At 39.5% G+C, this 23,953-nt stretch overlaps 2 protein-coding genes across 2 annotated transcripts; one reads left to right on the top strand and one right to left on the bottom strand.

Annotated features, from left to right (window-relative positions):
* The first annotated feature begins 2,359 nt into the window (after window positions 1–2,359).
* Window positions 2,360–3,619, top strand: tmem121b (transmembrane protein 121B). The gene is given in 1 exon segment (XM_053314197.1): window positions 2,360–3,619. A coding segment is annotated over 1 exon segment (1,260 nt).
* Window positions 3,620–11,221: 7,602 nt separating this feature from the next.
* il17ra1a (interleukin 17 receptor A1a) lies at window positions 11,222–20,222 on the bottom strand. Its single transcript, XM_053314084.1, has 11 exons — window positions 20,144–20,222; window positions 19,451–19,475; window positions 18,480–18,626; window positions 17,529–17,647; window positions 16,575–16,698; window positions 15,944–15,991; window positions 15,709–15,851; window positions 13,898–13,972; window positions 13,732–13,810; window positions 13,358–13,474; window positions 11,222–13,244 (listed from the first exon to the last, which is right to left on the bottom strand). The coding sequence occupies exons 1-11, from the start codon at window positions 20,216–20,218 to the stop codon at window positions 11,815–11,817; spliced, it is 2,382 nt and encodes a 793-aa protein (XP_053170059.1). The 5' UTR covers window positions 20,219–20,222; the 3' UTR covers window positions 11,222–11,814.
* Between the last annotated feature and the right edge of the window lie 3,731 nt (window positions 20,223–23,953).

Below are 23,953 nucleotides of genomic sequence, written 5' to 3' on the forward strand. Positions count from 1 at the left end.
AAGTATTTAGGGGTAAGTACCACCAAATAGATCATGAGCCCCAGCATGTCCATGTGGGCCCTATAAGGGTTACATCTGGGCTGCAAATATGGGTCCAAAGTGGGTTTGTCCTCAGTTTCGTTGTGACACCACTTGTGTTTGCCCATATGGGCTTCAAGTCGGTTCTGACTGGGTTTCAAGTGGGGCCCAAGTGGGTGAGACCCAGGTAGACTCCATATGTTTGCCCATATGGAATCAGAATGGATCTTAAATGGGGCCCTTTTAGCCAGCACACATGGGCTTCACATTTGGGGCCCATGTTACTGAAACCATGTGGGACCTGCAAAATTTGCCCAGTTCAAGCCCATGACCACTCAGTACCCACGTAGCCCACATTTAACCCATGTGGAGCCCACATGGACATGCTGGCTGGGGTCCCGGCACTTTCCCACTATTCCCATCATTATTTCAGTTTGTACTTACATGTTGCATAATCCTAAATTCCACATAATGATGATAAGTGTATATTACAATGGGAGGAAATATGTTTATTTGGGGTAAAGGTCTGGCTTAGTTATCACTCAGAAGCAATGCTGTACTAATGCTCTACATTTTACACACAACTCATCGAATAACAAACCAAATGTTCAACCATATTAAAACAGACAGCAGATAGTTGGAACCATGGTGGTCACTTAGGTCCAGACCTCGGTATTTTTCCTAAAGTACATTGACCATCTTAAATGTTTTGCGTCATCCTCCTCTTCATTTAACTTACTTACTGCTTTACTATTGATTGATTGATTTTGTACCTCAGTATTTCTAAAACCTTGCATACAGTCCTGGTTGGAACATAAATCAATGACATGATCTTTTCATCTTTTTCTCTTAGTCTGTTTGTGTTTGTTCATTCCTGTGGGTGTCTAAACATTTCATATACCAACAAGCTTCAGGATGACTTTAATAAAGATACTGTATTCAAATGACGTTCAAACATGACAAGTTTTCTGTCTTGGAGCTAATGAACTGTCAACATTTTTGACATTTACTGATATAATATGTATAAAACGATAATGAATGATCTATTAATAACCATATTAAGTTAAGCAGCTGTAATCTATTCCATGAGACAGACTTCATGGGGTGCTTCTCAATTCTTAGTTGATGTCTGTGTGTGTTTTCTTTTTTTCATCTGTTGTTTCTCCCATTAACTGTTATTATATGTTATTATGGATCAAATGACTGTAAGGGAGAGTCTGTCTGTCAGAGACACATTTTAAACACATCTATATTTTTTGTCGCTGAAAAGCTGAACATTTCTGAGCGTCGGTTATTATACATATGGTACATCATATACATTTTTCCTGAAACATTCAGCCTGAGAAACAATTTTTCAGTGTTCAAAACGGAGTTATTAAATAATGCATTCACAATCACAATATCAATAAATACAGATGCAAATAATGAATAAATAACATGCATTCTGCCAGCAGTAATAGTTCATATATATATGTATAGACTACACAGCAGGAATGCAGCTTTGTATCCATGTCCAGGTGTTTGTCAGACAGGTTTATGTATAATATAATAAATAACAGCTTCATTGTTATTATATTGAGGGTCAGACAGTATAAGGAAATGTAGATAGCACTCTCTAAGCAATACCTTTAAGACAATTAAAAACAATTTAAGACATAAATAAAACATTGATTATAAGAGCAATAAAGTGTAATATACAATATTTAAAAAAGCATTTACAATCACACTATATATTGGTCCAACATTACACAACAATTTGAATTAAATGCGAATAAACTGTATTTTTGAATGGTGGTTTTTGAATTGTTGAATAAATATGGATCAAACACTAAACAAAAATGTGTATCAGCTGCACAGAAATGTTTTTTTTTAAAGTTTATATTCGGTCACAAAAGGCAAAGTCATCAATTGTCTGGATAAAAGAAGTTTTTAGGTTCTGTTCTCTTGTCTCAAATATAACACTGGGTCAAATTAGACCCTGAACAGTATGTAAGGGGTACGACACACTTTTATATTTTTACACACAAATAATTTTGATTTGTAGAAAACACTTCAGCAAAGTGATCATGTATACAGACTAACTCTGTCAATAGCCTCTACACCTGTCAAAGCTGACTGACAGCTCATCCAGCTGTGATCAGCTGCTGCCTTCATCAGTAACAGATGTTGCTTCACGTGATGCTTGGGAGGAAACGAGGTCTCATTTCTCTAACATCATCTCTTGGTTTCCTTTCATCTCTCCATGCATCCATGGAGGGCGGGACTAAGGAAAAGACGCAAGTGATGGAAACGTGGATGCAATTTCAGAGAATTGAGAAGTAGCCCTTTTCTATCTTTGCGCATGTCTCTCTTCCTCACCACCTTTAAAAGCGTAAGGGAAGAAGCAAAGGAGAGATAGGGAGGCGACCGTACGAATACAATGATCTCAGAAACTGAGAACGACAATCTGAAGGCCGACTTTCTCCAATACGAAGCGAGCTTTTGTGCAGACTCCCCCGTCTCCTCTTCTCCGGAAGCCGGGCAGCTGCTGAGCAGGAGGCGGGACACTCAGACCACCAGCGGCAGCATCAACCCGGAGGAGAGCGGCAGCATCCAGCCTCTGGTCTCCTCAGCAGCGGCCGCCGCCTGCATCATGACATCGGGGGAGTTCATGCAGACCACTCCCCTGCTGGCGCACAAATCTAAGAGGAGCCTGCTGTACAAGGCGCTCTGCTTCCTCCTCCTCATCTTCCAGGGCGGCATCCTGGACTTCTACCTCATCATATTCACCGACCTGTACTGGTGCTCATGGATAGCTACGGACCTGGTGGTGATCTCAGGCTGGGGGATTTTCTTCATGAAGAACGCGAGAAGCAAGAGGGAGCGGGCCTGCGGCTTCCATCAGAAGAGCTCCATCTTCGGCTGCAACCTCGGGGAGTTCACCTACGCCTACCTGGCCTGGCTCATCTATGTGATCGCCTGCACGCCGAAGGTGGTGCTCATCCTGGAGACCTCCATCCTGGACCTGATAGCGCTCAAGGTCCCGTGCGGAGTAACCGGCTTCAAAATCATCATGCTGCTGTCCGTCCCGCTGCTCTTCTGCCTCATCAACTCCATCATCGAGGACTTAAACGGAGCGACGCGGCACCACTCCCAGAGCTGCTTCATGAACACCTGCCTGGACCTGCTGGACAGCTTCACCCTGGTGGAGATGCTGCTGAGGAACGAGATCCCCTCCATCTACCTGAAGTACACCGTCATCTCGGTGTATTTCGTGGCTCTGGCCGTCCCGGTGATCTGGCTTTACGAACTGACCGCGTCGGAGCTGCGCTGCCGGTGGCTGTGGGCCCGGTTCTCCACGGGCCTGGTGGTCAACGCACCTCTGTTGGTGGTCAGATGTTTCCAAGTGTACGTGTACAAGATGCCGGTGTCTGTGTTTATGTTTAAAAACATCTTCTTCTTGGTGTGTAAGTTCTTGGAGTTGGTGGAGCAGTGCGTGGCGGTGCGTGGGGTGCGGAGGCTGGCCGGTGGCAGTAACCCGGCCCAGTTCTCCCACTGCGTCTCTGAGAACGACATGTGTCCGCACGGATACGTAAACACTCTGGCTGTCACCCAGTCCTAGACCCGCTCTGAGGACAGCCGTCGGCCTACAATTTATGGCGGGAATGTGGAGAAGTCCTGCTGAGTTCCAGACACATCTGGAAATTGGAAAATCCCCCCCCCAAAAATGACAACGTCAACCTCTACTTCCAGATTGTGGCTTTAAAACCAAAGCAGGTCAACATGTGAGCTATTCTACATGTGAGGTATTTAGGCAACACTCTCAGTTATCTACAATCATCTGTTATATCTGTTATAACTAATTACATCACTGAAATAGGCTAATTCAATTATTTGAATAAATGAAAATTTTAAACAGACTAAACTTAAAGGGTCATTTATATTTTCTCAGTTTCATCTAGTGGTGATTTACTGCCTGCACCTCAGTGCAGTGACAGGGCTGGGTTCACTATATAACAGGCCCCATGTACAACTAAATGCAGATTTTTATTACTCGTTTGTTTTTGTTTTTTTAATAATTGGACAAAATTCAATGTTCATCATCAGCTGATCTACATGCAGCTGAGTACCAGGAACAAAGTGCGGGCTCTCAACCCATTCTGCCAGCTCCAGGTTTGTTGTGCTGTCACTTAGTTTGAACTTTGTTAAAGGATGCACCATGTGAATATAACATCATCTGAAATATTCACACACACGCACACACACACACACACACACACACACACACACACACACACACACACACACACACACACACACACTCACACACACACACACATTCAGCCCTGTACCATTTCAGTATATGGCAAAGCTACTTTGTGATGAATCAAATGTGCTTTGTGATTGCCACACATTAACAATGAGGCAACAACTAAATCATCTATAGATGCATTATAATAGATTCAATCATTTACAGAGTGGGTTTTTCTGTGTAGGTTTTATGTTAGCGTGATATCTCACTTTGGAGGTGACTAATCTGTGTTAGTTTTCAACGTGAAATTGTGGATTTTGGAGGCGATGACATTTTGCTTAGTAATAGGAGAATGGATTTCATTTGTACCAGCCTTACAATGTTCCCTTTTCAGACCAATCTACAGGTGCTACAGTCAAACCAACACCTGCAATAGTGAATATAAACTGTAGTTTATTGGACCTAGTTGAGTTGTGTGTGTTCAGTCTGTGAATTTCACCGCTGCACTTGAATGGAACACAGAGAGACAAGAGACAACAGCTGGACTGTGTGAGTGTTGCTGGGACGCAAAGTGCAATTTGAAGAATCCTCTCGGTTGGACTCCAAACACCTGTTCCACGTACCTGTGTACATTAGTGTATTTTATTGATGGGGTTGTTGTCTGCTGGTCTGTGCTGGTTCAAAGTGGTTCTAAATGCTGTGTGTGGTACTGAGACTAGAATAGACAGGTGTGTGTAAGTTAATGCCATGCATAAAGATCCAACAGTGCCGTGACAAACAGGTTTTCTACAGCACTTTTCAAATAGACACCTGGCCAACAAGAATCTCTGTTGGTATGTTTGGCTGTGCTACTGTTTTACTACTTCTGCCACTTTTTGGATCCTGAGTCCTGATAGATCACTGGTTACTGTTCACTGGGATGGCTGTCACTTTCAGGGCAGTAGTTGTCTGGGTCATTTCAACGGCTGGCTCCCTCTCTTCTCCAGAAATTGTTCATTCATGGGCCTGCAGTACTTCTTCTTTGCCTAAAGCTCATACCAGTGTACAAGCCCCTCAGCAGACTGAAAAGGTTTGTGTCATTTTCAACACAGCTGTGAGTCACATCTGGAACAGTGGATACTTATGTTATTTAAAATATGTGGTATTCCATTTCACTGAAAAAAATCAATGAAAACCTTTTAATTTAAAATGACTAATGATAAAAAATAAAAACAATGGTTTCAGTAGTCACGACCAGGCCCACACAGAATCTGTTCCAGCAGAATTCCAATGATTCCCACTATTAATCCTGTGTCCATGTGTTAATTGCTTATTTATCTCTTATTATAAGTCAAATATATCATAGAATCGGTATTTTTACATTATTTCGTTTGCTTATAGTGTGCTCAGAGACATTTACAAAGGTTCACCCAATCAGACGTGACTTTGTATAAGTAGCCGGCCACACTGGACATATAAAGCCACACGTCACTATTTTTTTATTTTATAGTAGCTAACAGAGCAACATGAACAAAGACAGGAAGACATATGTGTTTTGATATCAGTGGGAAACAACTTTGTCATTTCCAGAACAATTTGTCTGTTATTCACTGAAAACTATCTTTCATATCTTAAATAAATATTATCTATCAAATTATAAGTAAAAAAACATTCTATGAATTCTGATGAATTTCATACTGGTTCACTGGAAAAGTTTGCAGATTCTGTTTTGGTCTGGTCATGACAGGACATAATGATGTCTCTGTCTCTTAATAAATCATTTCAACGAGTCTCCCTTTTGACCTGCTAAGTCATAACGTTTACATTAAGCTGTGCCAATCAATGTTTTTTAGAATGACTGAATATCATGGCGAATAGATAATGGAAGAAGGATATGGGACATTTTTGGCACTGACAAGCAATATTGTCCTGCTGACAGTTGCAGCAGAACAATCTTCATTTAGGAATGAGTTGGAAAACTTGTTTTCTGGGGTTGCAGTATCCCCCTTCTTCCAGTCTTTTTGCTAAGCTATGCTAAACAGGTCCCATACCTGTCTCTGGATGTACAGAGATAACACCAACCTCAACCTTCTCCTGTTACTGCTGGTATGATAAATAATCAAATAGTCCCACCAAAAACATTGAACAGTGACACAGACACATGTTGTGTTGAAAATCCACCTTTTTCAGAGTGTATGGAAACGTTTACACACTGTTGAGTTAATCTGCATCCAGGTGCTTTTGGGAACAACAGGTGATTCCAAACTCCCTCTCAGTGTGTCTGTACATTATTTACAGCAGTACACTGACACTACAGCTTTGTCTGAATCACATTAGAGGCATCATGGCATGATCACTGTCCTCCATCATGAGCTCTTTCATAAGTATCTAGTAATGTTGTATGTAACAAACATAGCTGATCAAAGTATATTAGATAAGTATATCTGACAGAAGGTGATGTATAGTCTTTGTGCAATATGGGTCAGAAGGGTCTGAACTAATTTTAGTGCCTATTATTTTGGAGTTGAATGAAGTCACTGTATTCTGTGCAATTCCTGAGCTTTGTTAGCTTATCTGTGAGTGATCACAGTGTGCAGTGTAGGATGACTGCTGAGGCATCCATACCAGTGTTTCAATATGTTTCAACTGCTTTACTACAAGTCACAAATACTTACCAATGTACTAATGCCGACTGTATAGTGTCCACTCTCCTGACAGCCAGCATATTCTCATTATTTCAACAAAGAATCCAAATTGAACTTGCACAAAGCTGGCTTGTGTAGTAATACACCTTTAAGTATAGATCTATTTGTACTGTACACCATACAATCAATAGTATGTGTAATGTCCAGACACTTTTGTCTACTTTTGGTCTGGGTCTGTTTTTCCTGGTTTGGGCTGTGCTGCTTAGATAATAGTGTCCTAGTTGAGGCAAAAGTGTGCCTCTAACTTTGATTATTTGAACATGAAAGTGAGTCAAGTGGAGTCAGCTCCATAAAAATGCTTTTCCCATTTTTTGTGGAAGAACTTGACTGGCCTGCACAGAGCCCTGAACTAAACCCCATCTAGCAGCTTTAGGACAGACATATTGCTTCACTGGTCAGGTGTCCACAGCACCAGCTACATGTGGTAATGCAGACTGGACTAAAAACGTCAGAGAATGATAAAAGAAGAATAGATGAAAGTGTGTAACTATAACATGAACATTTGATGTATAATATGATGGATTAACCACAGTGTGTGAGGCAAATCTCTGCAGATGATTTTCAGGCTGAAATCAATCTTAGCCTAGAAACATGTTTAGGACTGATGCAAAGTGCAGTATAAGAGATTTGCATATACAAAGGGGCAAACATGTAAAAAGCAAACAATAATCAGTGATAGGATACTCTTCAGTTAATGGTGTTTCAGCCTCTTCAGTTCTGCTCTATAGGCTCTGCTTGTTGGGCTCAGTTTAATTTCAATGTAAAATGACTGGAGCATTTAGAGGTACTGTACATTATCTGGGTGTTATAGATCCTGATAGTGTTCTAAATGACAGAATTTATTACATAACATATATATGGAGACTTCTGTTATTGTACATTATTTGACCAAAATCAGGGAACCACTATTTTACCTTTAAGGGCTCTGGCACACCAGATGGACGTGAAAGACACAACATCATCAATAAAGGATGGCTGTGTCAGCTCATGCTGAATTGCTGTTCATGAGGGCCAGCTGGAGCCAAAACACACTGCAAAAAACTACAGCCAGCCAAACACAACCTGATACTAACCATGAGCCACCTGCTGGCTGGGTGTGTCAGTATCCTTAGATTGGTTTCCATATAGGTTTAACTCACATTTCACATTGAGATTAGATTAGAAAGAGTTTCCAATCCTAAACTCATATTTACATCATCATTCGTAAAAGTTTATTGATAGTTCTTAAATACAATGAATTTTACAGTAATGGAAACTCTGATAACCCTGGTTTATTAAGGATAAACAGGTACTTGGTAGGTGGGAGAGGCGACTATTGGACCAGTGTTAACAAACAATCCTAAATTTTGCTGCATCTGTTGCATCTTGTGCAGCTGAACTGACCTTTTATAAATCCACTTTCCCCTCAAATTTGGGACCTGCATAACATAGCTCAACTTTGATTGGACCAGTGTGGGGAAAGGGATGGGACCTAAATTCAGTCAGTTCAGCTTCACCCATACAACAGATTATTTATTCTAAATTACATTTTAAAAATGATCATTATTAATAAGATAATAATCAAATCACTTGACAGAATATTCTCAAGGTTTTGTCAGAGCTTTCAACCACATCTCACAGTCTTCAGTGGTCAAGTGTGAGGCATCAGTGTGAGAGTGATGGTAACTCCTGTCTCTGTTCAAAGATGATCTCTGGTATGTGATGTGAATGTCCTCCTAGACATACTCAGACATGTCCAAACTATTCCATAAAGAGCTGTGTGCCTTCAGGTTTTTGTTCCAACCAATCCAGAGCACACAATTCAACCAATCGACTGTTTAAAGAGTGAGTTCAGCCGATTAAATGAGTCAAGCCTGGTGTGCTTCTGCTTGGCTGAAATGAAAACCTGAAGCCACATGATCCTTTGAGGGATGAGTTAGACATGCCTGTCCTAGATCTTTCTCTATGCGTCCTCTGACTGCTGGGTTAGGGTTAGACCTTCGACCTCTTCTGAAGTGATGCTGTGAGTGGTTTTGGTCTGGAGTTCATTTAGCCTTTTGTCCAGGTTCCTTGCTGTTCCACTGATGTAGCTGTCACATATGATATCATAATGATGCTATACAATTCACTATTTTTCTACCTATATACAAGATAAAATACTTAAGTCACATGATGACGATAGAGCATGTTATCTGCTGATGTAGACTATGAGATGTGTTTGAATACTGGAAAAAGCTATTTTATCAAAAATACTAAACCAACAATAAACTTTCACTAATAAAAATGTAATAGAATCATAGATCAGTAAATGGTATGGTATGTACAGTATGGTTTCAGATCTTTAAAGGACCAGTGATTAAGATTATTTATCACAGCTCTATTGGCAGAAATATAATATAAAATACATGAGTATGTTTTCATTAGTGTATAATTACCTGAAAATAAGAATCCACCATGTTGCACCACCACGTTTTCTATAGGTGGTTGCGATCTGCAACCTCACTGCTAGGTGCCGCTAAATCCTACACACTGGTCCTTTAATTGAATTGTCAGGGGCTGTCATGTAGTTGACCCTTATGTTTGTCCTCTCTGTAGAGGGGGCAGAGAGCCACAGTGAATCACAGATCACAGAGCTGCTTCAGTGCTTCTCATATTGCACTGAGAACAGAACAGCTTCTGTTTGTTTGTTGCTTATCATATCTTGCCAAAGTATTTTAAATGTTTTATACTATTTTGTATAAGTTCCTTGTGCCAGTAATCTACCAAACCTTTGCATATGTTACCTATGCTTTTGGAAAGGTTCTTGAACAATATTTTTTTTTGGATTTGCACATGAAGCTTGCTACATTTTATTCACAAACAGGACCTTTGATTCTAAGATGAAGTATAGTGGGACTTAATCTGAATGAACAAGGACAGTGATGCTTACACTGAAATTACCAAAGGACACTGCTTTCATCATGAATATTTACAGGAGCCAATCCTGCTATACAGATCAAAATGTTTTTTTCTTTTCTTATTCAGCCTATGTGCAATGAAAAACACAATGTATGAAATCTCAACTTTCTCCTGTCTGATATATATGGGCTCTGTTTTCTTTCAATATGTTTACAGGGGAACAAACATTGCTGTTTACAGATAGGACTCTTCCTGTACTGTAAAGTTCTGTGCTGTATATCTGTACTGATATAATCCAATCTATGTACTGTATATGTAAGACAGAGTATTATGTGGCTGAAACCTGAAATAAATCTGAGGAAAGTACTGAACAAAGTGATTCCTTTATTATGGAGGGAAATTACTGATAATTGCATTTACAGACATTTTCAAAGAAAATATAAACACACAAAAACAGATAAAAAAAATCATTTTTGATACATTCTGCATTAAAAATGGTAAATGGACTATACTTCTATAGCACTTTTCTAGTCTTTTGACAACTCAAAGCACTTTTACACTACATGTCACATTCACCGATTCACACACATTCATACACTGATGACAGGAGCTACCACACAGAGTACCAACAGCCATCAGGAGCAATTTGGGGTTAAGTGTCTTGCCCAAGGACACAGTGACATGTGGACTGGAGGAACCACCAATCTTCTGATTAGTGGCCCTACCTCCTGAGCCACAGCCACAAACATTTGTGGAGCATTTGCCCTTTTCCCATGGATAAAAGGACAAATTTGGAAGACAACACATTATTTCAATGAATAAAGATTGACTGATTCATTGCAAATATTCCCTTCAGTGGAGTATAACACCACCAAAACAAATCACTAATTCAAATACTCAACAGTAAACACATTGTGTGCAGGCTTCTTTTTCGGATTCAACGTTATGTACTGATGTTAAACAATCATACAGAGCCTGCTTTTACAAAACTGATTGAAAAGCAGTGCCCCATTTCACAAATGATTGTCATAAACATGGTGATGAATCTGAGTCCCCCAGTGCTCTTGCATGCTCATGCATGGAAAGTGGAAACTACAGTGTTTTGTTTGACATTGTTAAACATGTCAAAATCAATGTGACAGAAAATGGTCTTATATGGCAAGTTGCAGATTGCATTTTGCAAATTTTATGTAATGGGCCCCAGGTTGACTAAACAACTGTATTTATATCAAAGCAAGAACCTCACAGAGTGCCATTTACCCATGAGTGGGCCGATGAGTATGACTGAGCAGTATGGACCTTCTCACCCTCTGTTTGTTAAACAAATTTAAAATGCAAGCACAATATTAACTGAAACAATAAAAGCCTCAAAACTTGATTTTCTCTGGGATACTCTTCCCACATGGTGAACCTGGAGCTTCCAGCTGGAACTCCGCTGCAGTTGTTTTCCCTGGTTGTTGATCCAGCCTTGCCACCTCCTGTTTGGGTAATTAATCCAAAGTTCATTCAGCTGCAGTTCCTTTAGTGACCACTAGATGCTGGCTCCAGAAAAACGGAGGTGAAATGACCCCAAAATGTAATCTCTCTGGGAGTAAGGCACAACACTATTCCTCCAACCGCTGTTCAATGCAGCTGATTCAAAATGTGGGAGGTGTCAAGACATACACAGATTAAAGTTTATATCTGCACATTCCTTGAGGGGTGTCTTGCTAGCCCTTCATGCAGTTTCCGTAAGAACCTTGCTTCGGAGAATTAACAATAAAAGAAACAATGAATGATGGGAAAGGAGATTACATATGTACACAGCAGTCCCACTTTTTGTTCTACAAAGGCATGATCATTTTGATATGAGTTAAATCTACTCTTTTGATCCAACAATATAACAATGCATACGAAAACACAGAGTCATCAACAATCTGCAGTTGTATTACTCTAGTCTACGCCACAGGTGACATGATTTCGTACTGTGAATATCAATTTTTCTTCATGACCAAAGACACAGTATTAGATATTCTGCTTATATAGCTCCTCCTGCAGCTTTGCCAGAGCCAGTTTATCCTCTTCGAAAGCAAGTTCATGCTGGGAAGGCATTTTAGAGATGTAGCCTTGATCAGATCCACTGCTAGGGCCCTTTCTAGCAGGCTCCAGAACCTCGTCCTCCTCCATCTCCACAGGCTGGGAGCAGCTGATGTCGGACAGAGGGGGATAATTACTCTGCATACTTTCCCATGAGGATTGAGGAGGGCTTGAGTTCAGGGAATTCTGTTGGACTGAGCTTCTGTGGTCTGTCTGAGTGGACAGTTGGCTCTGAAGCAGTAGAGAATCCTTTTCCTCATGCTCAATGGGAATTTGACATGAGGGTTCCTGATTGACAGAGAGCCATTTCTGGTTTGGTGGTGGTGGTTTGATCAAAAGAGGATCACTTATATAGACAGATTGTGGACTGGGGCTGTGAGGATACAGATGATCTGTTAGCACTTCATCCAGGTTTGTTGGATACCGATGTTTATTCTCCGGATTCACTACTGGTGTAAGTTCTGCCACTGACAACAGCTGACACTGTGGGTTGAGTTCGGGGGTTAGGATATGAACACTGTTCCCATTTTCATTTATATCTATATCTTGGATGTAGACAGGAAGCCCGTCTCTGATTAGAGGATGACACTCTAGGACCGGTGGGATGTGCAGCTGGTCAAGGAGTTGGTCGGCCTCTGTCATGATCTCCTCCTCATTGTCCACACACTGCTTCTCAAACCAATCAGGATTTTCCAACTGGTAGGCCTGGAAGGTTTCGATGGCTTTCTTCAAGGCTCCACCTGAGGGACAGTTGAAATACTCATCCCCACCGATGCCCTCGATATGTTTAACCTGACCTGGCTGATACTTCTCGATGTCTAGGATCCTGAAGTACAGCTCTTCAAAATGCTTCATGAGCTTGTATTTGACACCAATGTCAAAGACTGATGGCACATCTTGTTCTGTGCTGATGTCATTGAAGTAAGCCACCATGTACTTGCCAAGCTTGCCTGCCTCGTGCATGTCTGGTAGGAAGAGGTTTAGAAAGGGGGTTAGCATGTCATCTGTTGGGGAGAGGATGTCTTCCTTGAGTGTCACCCGACCGTGACCACACATTGCCTTCCACTTTGCCTGTACACCTCGTGAGCACAGCACCAGGATTTTGTCGAAAGGATTTTTTAGCTGTTGTCGTTGCCATTCCAACCAGCGGAGGCGACCAACCATGCCGACCGAAGTGGTGTCCAGAAGGTCTACCAGCACCTCCGTGCCACACTTGGCCTGGAGAAAGGCGCAGAGCTTCAACACTATATCCCTGTAGAGATGATGGTCCTGAGAGTAGATCACCAGCACTTTGGGGCTCTGGTGAAGCTGATGCGGCAGCCTATCTTCCATAGATACTGGAGCAACAACTGGTCTGCCTGAAAGTGTGGGAGAACAATATGATGTCATCAGAAAATTGAGTGTGTATCTGATGGCCACTGAACTAAAAATATAGTGTATGAACTAGAAATGTAGTGTGTAAGTGACTGACCTGACTTCTTGCAGAGGGCATACGCAATAATTGCTATCACTATACACAGAAACACCACTCCCAAGGCAACAAGTGTGCATTGAGGGGTATCAGGGACATCTGGTTGAGCTGGTGGAGCTGGTGGAGAAACAGAAACTTCTTTTACAGAATAAACTTGTCATAAAATGGCTTTAAGCAACCCCCAAAAAGGGTCATGGGGGTTGTGGACAGAAATTATGGAAACATTGTTCCAAGCAGTACTTTCCATGTATTCTCAAACACACATTTAATCTCCTTAATTTGACCATAATTTGAGTTTGTGATGTAGTCATCAGACCATTAATTACAGTATCCAGTCAGGTTCCTGCTCAGCCATGATATTTGATAGTCCATACCTGTCGGATTATGACAAATACTCAAAGTTTTCTTCTGGCGGCGGCAGTCTTGGCCACAGTCTGGAAAAATAGGTTTGATCTGCAATGAAGAATTACGTCATTTTAATTCAGCAGACATTCTGCTAGTTAGGGAACACCAAACAACAGAATGGTGATAAAGATTTACCTGAACGTCAAACTGACAGCAGGATCTCTCCCAGTTATTAAGACTGAATATCACTTTGAGGCTGGTTTGGTTGCCCTAGAGTAAAATACAAAGATTTTTATCATAATCATGAAGAATTTAAAAATACTGAATACAAAAAAAAACCCATTTGAAAATCAAGACATTTATCACTTCAAATGTTTCATAATTTAAATGTATTTATGGTATATTTGAACATGAACACCTCTATGTGTAAGTTGGAAGTCTGAAAATAGAGAGTGATTCACATTTATTTTAAAAGCACAGTTGAACAGAGAAAATTTAAAAACCAACATGCCTGTAGAACTACTGTTTTTCTGTTATAGTACCCTCGTGAGGGGAGAGATGCTCATCATTTCGGATTAGTACAATGGGTTAGGGTTAGGGTTCCACTATAACACTGAAGGAAATACAGAACAATGTAGTAAGCTAAAGTGATTATACAATGCAATCATCAAGTTCAAGCTTAATGAATACAAGCCGCAAGGGCTTGTATTCATTAAGCTTGAACTTGATGTGTCCTTGATGTGTCCTGTGTCCTGTGTTTGGAATGAAAGCTAAGTTGTGTTTCTTTCCCACCACAGTCCACCTACATCAGCCTGCTTTTCAGAGGTGGACAGTTTTGACTGATGTTAATTATATAACCTCTGTTAACACCTTTCAAACATTCGTTAAAATTACACAAAACTATCACCCCAGCCTGGTCTACACACATGCTGGAATAAAATCCTTAGTAAATCTGGCCCTCACGTTCCCAGTTTATTAGGTACACCTAGTTAAATGAATGCAATCCTACAATAAATGTGCTTGTTTTGATTATCATCATTTAGAAGAGCTGTTTCTATTTTTTGTCAGCATTGTTTATATTAAATAGTAATAGAGTATTAGAAACACTACTTAGTATAACACAATACATTATAAGCACTATGAATTGCAGCCTTCAAACTGACCGTGAAAAAATAATGACATCATCTTTATCAAGACACAAGTCTAATGAGTGGTAAACTCATTAGAGTTACAAGTAAAGACAGTTTAAAGTGCATGTGAATATGTAGGTAGACAGTTTCCAGATAATGTCATCTCTTATACTGAACTGCTTTTACTGGAAATGCTCTATGTGCAGGTGTCAGCATTCTTATCAGGTGTCAAATTCAACTGAACTAGAGATAAAAGCTTCAATATACTCTCATAACATGGAGTGTGAATGCACTGTGACACACCAGAGAGCATTTCCTGTACACACACTGCAGTGCTGAACCTGTGTAGAAGGCTTTAAATGTATCTGTGACTGTGGAAGTTACATATGTAAAGATTTGGCAGCAGAGTGTCCTTGGGCAAGATACTGAACCCCAAGTTACTCCAGCAGACTGTCCCATTGCTCTGTCAGTGTGTGTGTGAATGGGTGAGTATACATTAGAAATACTGCAAAATACTTCAGATAAAAAGCAGTGTATGGGTCCTGATGAGCCTCTGTTATCAGTGTATGAATGTGTGTGAATGAGGGAATGTTGACATATGTTGTAGAGCACTTTGAGTGGTCAGTACAAGAAAAGTACCATAAAATGGAATCCATTTACCATTTCTATAATCAGCACAAACATAATGTACAGAGAAGCAGCCCACACAGTTCTCTATACTAAAAGAACTGGGGTAAAGATCTAGGCTACAACACACAGGAAGTTGTAATGAGCACAGAGTCATTTTCTGGGTCAAATCACTCGAAAAGAAAATGCACAAATCTTTTGTGTGAGATTCTACTGCATGAGTACTGTCCTACATGATGTGACCCTTACCTTAGAGATAGCTTTGCTCTCAGTAGAGGTGCACTTAACAAGAACTATGTACTGGTCACAGAGTCTGTCAGGATTGAAGCTTACTGCCAGTGCAGATGTTGCTTTGTCTGCAGCCACACTGATGTTAGACTGCCAAAGACTTCCTGTGTTACAGCAACAAGACACCACATTAGGAAACAACTTTCAGTGTATGATTTACTCATTCTTACTGGACTTTAGAATATCAGTGACTCACCTGTGTCTATACAGAACTTGGTCTTCTGCATTTTAGGGTCTCGGCAACCTGAGTGAGCCAGAATCACAGAATTGAATTAAAGTCAAAAGAGCCAAGAGTAAATGACTGAAGTAACGAGGACACTGGTATCAAAACTGCTTCCTGTGACTTATTTCAGTATTTTTTTATTGAGTTTATCTTGGATGCACATCAAATTAATAAAGTACAATTGTGACTTTGGCCCAAAACATTCATAGTACAGGCAGATAGAGAAATAACATGTTCTGTAAATGGTATGAGTTGAAATATTTAAAAAAAAACACACACACACACACAAACAGACACACAAACACTCAAAAAAAAAAAAAAGATGAAGGGATGGTGGGTGAGAGGTGTCTGCATCAATTGTCGTCAGCCACAGTATGTGAGTGTGAAATCTGCTGCCTGTGATTTCTAAAGCTGCCTATAGTGACATTTTCACATACTTTATATGTCTGTATATATATGTACTGTATATAAAACTCCACACAAATACACAGAAACAGACGAATTACATGAGTGAACATTAACAAATAAGAAGGCCAAACTCTAATGTTTTACCTTTACATGAATGTGGAGACATATTAACAATCAAACACTGGTTTTGACTCACCAGGGACAGTGATGTCTTTGCTGACGTCATAGTGGCTGTGGCCCTGTTCTGGTTTGGGGATGTTGAAGACAGAGAGATGGTAAGTCTGGCCAGGGTTCACCTCCATCATTGCTGAGAACGACCACTGAAACCACAAAATAATACTGTCTGTCAACAATACTCAGAAGATAACAACAGAGCTGGGCTTCACACAAAGCTGCATAGCCAACTGTTGTTTCTCTCTGATTGTAAAATGCAGCATATAATATTCAGTCTCTGCTGATCCCAATCCAACTCAATATTTATACTGTACACTATATATTCCTATAGAGTATCATACAGACATCCTGAACTGAACTGTGTCCCAAACAGTATGTATGGACTGTTGAGTACTGAAAATTAGCACCAGATTCTTGGTCTTCTTGTTATTCTGATGTATGATCAGAAACTGTCTGATTGAACTCTTACACACTGTTCTACATAATGTAACCGTTTTTACATTTGAGAGCTGTAAATACACTATATACACATTTCTTTTAGCTGGACTTTTCTTAATGTGACCCACAGTATACAAAAATGGAAATCAAATATTTTTAAAAATTTAAAGTAGCTGATACACATTTTTATATATGCATATAAATGCAAGTTTGGCCTTCTGTTTATTAAACTAATTCAAAAATCAGCATTAAAACATGTTGTGGTATTTATCATGTATATACATTCTATAAAATGTTCTCATGGACCATAAAATAGTGATTGTGAATATATTTTTTACCATAAGATTAATCAAACATTTAATAATGACTAATGAGGACATTATGAATGAGACTAATTATGAGTGAGAATATGAACAGTATGGAAGGTTACATCATCACTTGGTTGACTGTACACTAAGTACACACAGTACACAGCACTCTTTTGAGGAGTTTGTCTATGTATGTATGTATAAAACATAGAAGGGTTAGGGTTACTCACCTTCTCTCCGTTGTTTCTTGGAGGGAGTGTTTCTTTGAGAGAATATCGAATACATCTGTTATCATTGGTGGACTGCACCAGTACATGAAGCTCAGTGGCTGTGAGGAACCTGATACTGCCTGAGGAGAGATACACATACAGTACAGTACTAGTCATTTTCTGCCTCCAACACATTTTATTAAAGGAGAATTCTGTTCTTCTTTGCACTTTGTTCTATTCATGTTGTTGTGTGCATCATGTCTATAGGTAATAATAATAAATACAGTTAATAGTTAATCTGGGAATATTTTGACATCACTAAAAAGAAGTCTGAATGAACACAATCATACACATTAGAAACAGATCATATCTATGATAGTTTACCTGGAGGTCAAACTGAAAGTGAGCACATACTTCTTCATTTTGACACACTTGTTTTATTATTAGCCGTGTCACCACACTGGGATATTAGCAGTTTCCAATATGACTCCATTGTTTATTCAATGGATACAACTAATCATTATTGTCCTTATTGATTCATCTAGCTTTTATTTCCTCCATTCATTAGTTCATTCTTTGGTCCATGAAATGTCAGAAAATGTCGAAACATGTCAATCTCAGGCACTTCTAAATGTGTTTGCAGTAAGAACAAAGTCAGATAGGAACATATTGATGGATAGCACATTTGTCTTTAAATGTTGGTACACAATGATTAAACAGATTAGTGTGTATGCACATGGAACATTGTTATTATGACCAATACAAAATATGGTCAAATTATGAATATATTAACTGGAATCATTTCTTCATCTACCATTCCACATTATTGTCTCTGTATTATTGTAGTGTATGAAAGACTCATTCACTCATCATTATGATCTGTTTATTCTGCATACATTAATTTATTTTGATCATCGGTCATTCTTCTTCTCTCGAATAATAATGATTTCCTCAGACAGCAGAATGACTCACCATCATCTTGTAGCTTCCAGTCAGCGATCAGTACAGGCTGCAGGTGTCCTTCATCATTGAGCCTGGTGTCAACTAATACGTTCAGGGACTCTGGACGACTGGGAGTGTAATCATTTTTTAAGAGCCAGCCACTGTCCAAACAGTTATCTGCGCACACACACACACACACACACACACACACACACACACACACACACACAATTAGAGACAGCTGGAACATTTTATAGTTTATGAAAGTATGTAAGAAATAGGTCATCATGCTTTAAGGAGCTGCTGACTTTGAGACAATGACGTTTAGTCTTCCATGATGCTCTAATTACTGTTTCAAATATGACAAAAAGCTGGTGAACAGTGATTGCTCCTCCATTCAAACATGTGTTTCATTTGTTCCTACTGTTGGATGTTTCAGTGTCACTATGCAGAATGATGGATGTGCACTTTGACATCTACAGTACTGTGCAAAAGTCTTTTAATGACCATCCATACAGTATCTATTTAGTAAGATACTACTAGGAAATCTGTACATAACATTTAACATTCATTATTAAATATTATTATTTAAGGTTCCATTCCCTTCAGGTTTAATAGAGCCAGCTTCCTGCTATTGCTCCAGTGTACGGGGAGGTAACACTAAATAATGATACATGGTCATTATAGCATTACTAAAACAACTCATCTATATATATATATATATATATATATATATATATATATATATCTTAATACATGCATGGAGGGCATCTTTAAACAACAAAGTCAGTATCAGCACTACAGTATAAAAGGCTTTGGTGTCTATTACTGTAAGTCTCTAACAGTTCCTGGAGCTTCATTAGTGATACTAAACAGTTCAAGTACTTTTAGTGTTTGGTGGAAATTGTATTGATCATGATTGGTTGACGGGGGCACCACATCACAACAAACACAAGCTTTAAAGTATATCTGAAGATGAAGGAAGAGTAACATGCACTCACTTGTTTCCACTGTACAGTTCAAACCCTGCAGCAGGAACACAGAAACATAAACACACAATGTTTGATTAGTATTACAAATCTATTTAACCACCTAAACTAGTAGCTAATCAGCAGAGTCAACAACAATCTGCCAGTCTAATCACCACTGTATCTGAGTGCATGACTCAATAAGTTGTGTTCTAGTTTCACAATATTTTAAATGAGTCAGTAAGACGACAGTTGAGCTTTTTTTCCCCATCTGATCTACAAAACCTAACTAGAAAATGTGTTTCCTGCTGAAAAATGTGCGTGAATCATTGACAGCTGAAATCAATCAAAACAGCCATTTATAAAACTCTTGATGGAGATGAGTTTCTGTGGCTCAAAGTATGCAGAAGTAAATATATTTTGTGTACTTCCACTGAGGTTAATCTCATTTTCAATTCAGATATATGATCTGAATAAATAGTTACGCTACAGTTTACATATAAAAAAAAAGAAAAACGTTGGCTACACTCTAGTTTATAGTTTGAAAATGAAATGATAAATAACAGGATCATTCATCTTTTGGATCATTTTTTCAGGAAAACGAAAAAGTTATTAAAGTTGAACAAAAACACAAACATTACACAACGTGTCTACATGAAAGATAGCATACTGTACCAGCTTTCTACTGACTAACTATTGTCTGTGTCTGTCTGTAGTGTTTCTTACCTGATCACTGCAGTTCAGATGAGGCCATGTTAAAGTCCCTAACGCGGGCCACACACACACATAACACACACACATTAATGTCCACACTGCTCGATCAAGTGTCATGTTTTCCAGTTGTATCAGCGTCAGTCTCACAGATGAGCTTTAGAAAACATGAGAGAGTTTCAAACTGCTGAAGATAAACTGAAGAAAGTCTGCCATGAGAGAGAGAACCCGAGGCTGGTACGGTTAATGAAAAACTTCCTGCTCTATGAAAACACCTTCTTCTGTTTACAGTAAATTACCTCATGCTGCCTTCAAGTCGCATGGGAAAATAGATTAACGAGGCTTTCCATAGGTTTTGATGACCCTTTTTTGTACCACGTGCATTAAATCACAAAGCTGTAATTCAGCACATTGGCTTATAGTGTAACGACATTATAATTTGAGAACTTTTATTACAAATATCAATCAATCAATCAATCAATCAATCAATCAATCTTTATTTGTATAGCGCCAAATCACAACAAAGTTATCTCAAGGCACTTTACACATAGAGCAGGTTCTAAACCGAACTCTTCAGGTTTTAACTTTAAAGAGACCCAACATTCCCACATGAGCAACAGTGGCGAGAAAAAACTCTCTTTTAACAGGAAGAAACCTCAGGCAGAACCAGACTCAGAAGTGAGCGGCCATCTGCCTCGACCGGTTGGGTTGAGAGGAGAGAAAGGAAGGATAGAGGAAGGAGAGAGAGGAAGGAGAGGAGAGAGAGAGGAAGAGGAGAGAGAGGAAGGATAGAGGAGGAAGAACAATGAAAATCAACAATGAAGCTAGAAGGTCCGGGACTGGAATCTGTCATCTGGACGTCTACAGGCCCAGATTACCTGTGAGACCAGAAAGCACAGACAACTCCGGGGAAGAAGTTTAGGTTATTGAATGCATTAATAGTACATGAATGTTAATGGATATAGATGGATGGATAGAGAGAGAGAGAGGGAGGAGGAGAGAGCAGCTCAGTGCATCATGGGGGTCCCCCGGCAGTCTAAGCCTATGGCAGCATAAGCTAAGAGCTCTAAGAGCCCTAACTATAAGCTTTATCAAAAAGGAAAGTTTTAAGCCTACTTACAAATACATTAATGAAAGTCGTATTTTGTTTATTTATTTCGTTTTTCTACTCCAAAAACCATTCAGGTAAAGTGAGCCTAATCAACAAACTCTGCTGCACAGCTTGTGATAAAAAGGTCTAGAAGAACTGGAGTTAGAAACGCTTCACATATAATGTACTACTGTATAGCATTTACAACAGACACATGCAAATAACAAACAGCTTAACAATTCAAATGTCCCTCCACAAATATTAATACAATTTTAATACAAATTTCACTTCAGTAAATGTACACATAACATTGAACACAGACCTACTACAATCCACACATAAAAATAATTTGCTTTATGTTATGCATGCTGAAAACTGCAGTCATTTCTAGTAGTGGTGTTTTACTATTCTCCTTACTGGCCTCGAATGCACCATGTAAATAGTGAAGATCTCTTCCTGTTGAGCGCAAAGAAGAAAAAAAAGAAGTCATTTCCTTGTTTGTGTGACTCAGAACAACTGTTTCCACAGAATTTACGTCAGACACGTTTCTGCCTGGTCTGTGGTCTGTTTAAATCAATCAATCAATCAATCAATCAATCAATCGATCGATCGATCAGTCAATCAAAAGTTTTTATTTGGAATGGTTTGGGGGGGGGGGGGGGGGTTCTGTGTTATTCTGACTTTCCACAGTATTGGGGCAGGTGCAATGTGATCTTTTCATCACTAGATGGCAGAAGAAGACTGCAGCAGTCCACGTGTGTAACAGTGTGTGGAGTCACTGAACAGCCTTCCTGCCTGGCTCTGTGTAACAGACAGACACCTGTTACTTATGTTCTAAATCATATTTGACTATATCTTCATTAAAACAACAAATCTCAAGAGAATCTCAAAGATCATGTTTATAGTGTTGCTGCCTTGTGCTCACTGAGGTTAAGACAACATGACATCTTACTTTTGTGGTGACAGGAACTGGAATACAGTACATGATGATTTACATATTTGCTTTTTTTATTTATTTAATTTTTTAAATATTTGACCTGAGTTTATGTAACTGTTGATGACATCTTACTACTGTAATTGGAGAGCGACATGTTCCGTCCGTCCGTGTGTCTGTGCCTTCACCTTTCAACAAATCCACATTCCTCCACCCCCTCCACCCCCTCCAAGGTTCAGGGAGCCCACATTTCATGTCATGTCAACTTCAATTTCTATTTCAATGTTAAATAAATAGTCTGCAGATATACTCTTTATGTGGGACTTCAGAGGACTATTGTTTCAGCCTGTGACATAAAGGTGTAGAGATGCTGTACGTAGAGGCGTGAACGAAGGGAGGGGAAGACAAAGGGAGAGGAGACATTTATCCACGGTCACTAACATTTTCAACATGCCTAACAAGAGCGCATCACTGTTGGAACCAGACTCTTAGGGGACGGCTAAGAGAGAGAGAGAGAGAGAGAAGAGGGAAAAAAAGGAGAAATAAAAAGGAGAGAAGAGTGAGGAAGGAGAGAGGGGCACAGTGACAAACAATCAGCACTGAATATAAGAATAACTCCAGTCATGGGCTCAGGCTTCCTGTGAGACATGAGAGCAGGGAAGTGAAGTTTAAGTTAGTGAATGTAGTAATAGTACATGGACTAACATCCAACAACTTCTCTGACATTCAGGAAAATGTGTTTACCCAGAGTCACAATATGAAGATAAAGAAGATGTCAGTTTAGACTCTGGTACAAAGACTGGAAGCTGATGTTATTTACCAGAAAGTTACATCATCCATCATCACAATCCAACCATTGGGACAGGATGAGATGATGAGAGATGCAGCATCCAGCAAACAAACTAATCTTTCTCCTCATAGGCTCACAATTTGTTGTTCACTTTTCTTTTTACATTTGTTAACCCTTCCATACTGTTCATATTCTTTTTTTTTAAAAGTATACTTTTTGGGCCTTTTTGCCTTTAATGGACAGACAGGAAACTGGAGGCAGAGAGGGGGCGTGACACGCAGAATAGGACCGCTCGGTGTGAGATTCGAAGCAGGGTCGCCTGCAACAAGGACAGTAGCCTCAGCACATGGGGCGGGTGCTCTAACTACTGAGCTAAACACCGCTACGCATACTGTTTATATTCTGACTCATAATTAGTCTCTACATCAATTAATATTAATAAATTCCCCAGGAGAACATTTTATAGAATAAGATGAATACATAATGTTTTAATGCTGAGGTTTTTACAGCTCTCAAATAATAATACAAATAATACAAACAGTAATAAAATACTCAAAATACAACTTTATAACAAGACAGCTAAGCTATAACAGTTTCCCTCCTACAGTCTTAGTGCTAAGCAAATCAGAACAGGACCTGAATGAAACTGATATCAATGTTCTTATTTGTCTATTTGTAAGACGGCAAGCACGGACATTTCCCAAAATATGTGAGTGTTCCTTCAACAACGGACAGATGACTGGGACACAAAGCTCCACATGCAGCTTGGAATGAACAAACAAACCACAGGACATAGTCATCAATTACTTGACCATAATCTAACTCATATTTTCAGCCTCTGAGTTCAGTCAACATCTCCTCCATCCAAAGTAAAGAAATAATCTGCATTATTGTGACTTTTGTTTTATTTTGACTAAAACAAAATGACTAATAATTACATTGTACGCAGCAAGTAAACGGCTGAAGTCAGGTGGGTCAAGACTGCTTGGAAAAGGCTGTATGTTGCTTCCC

The sequence above is a fragment of the Scomber japonicus genome, chromosome 23 (genome assembly GCF_027409825.1).
Source record: "Scomber japonicus isolate fScoJap1 chromosome 23, fScoJap1.pri, whole genome shotgun sequence".
In the NCBI taxonomy this organism is placed as follows: Eukaryota; Metazoa; Chordata; class Actinopteri; order Scombriformes; family Scombridae; genus Scomber; species Scomber japonicus.

What these genes read in the sequence shown, in the direction of transcription:
- il17ra1a (XM_053314084.1), bottom strand. Translation starts at nt 20,218, where the DNA reads ATGTGTGTGTGTTATGTGTGTGTGTGGCCCGCGTTAGGGACTTTAACA. An exon ending in CAAGAAACAACGGAGAGAAG is followed by an intron (nt 16,699 to 17,528) that starts GTGAGTAACCCT and finishes TTGTGGTTTCAG; the next exon opens with TGGTCGTTCTCAGCAATGAT. An exon ending in CAAGTTCTGTATAGACACAG is followed by an intron (nt 15,852 to 15,943) that starts GTGAGTCACTGA and finishes GCTGTAACACAG; the next exon opens with GAAGTCTTTGGCAGTCTAAC.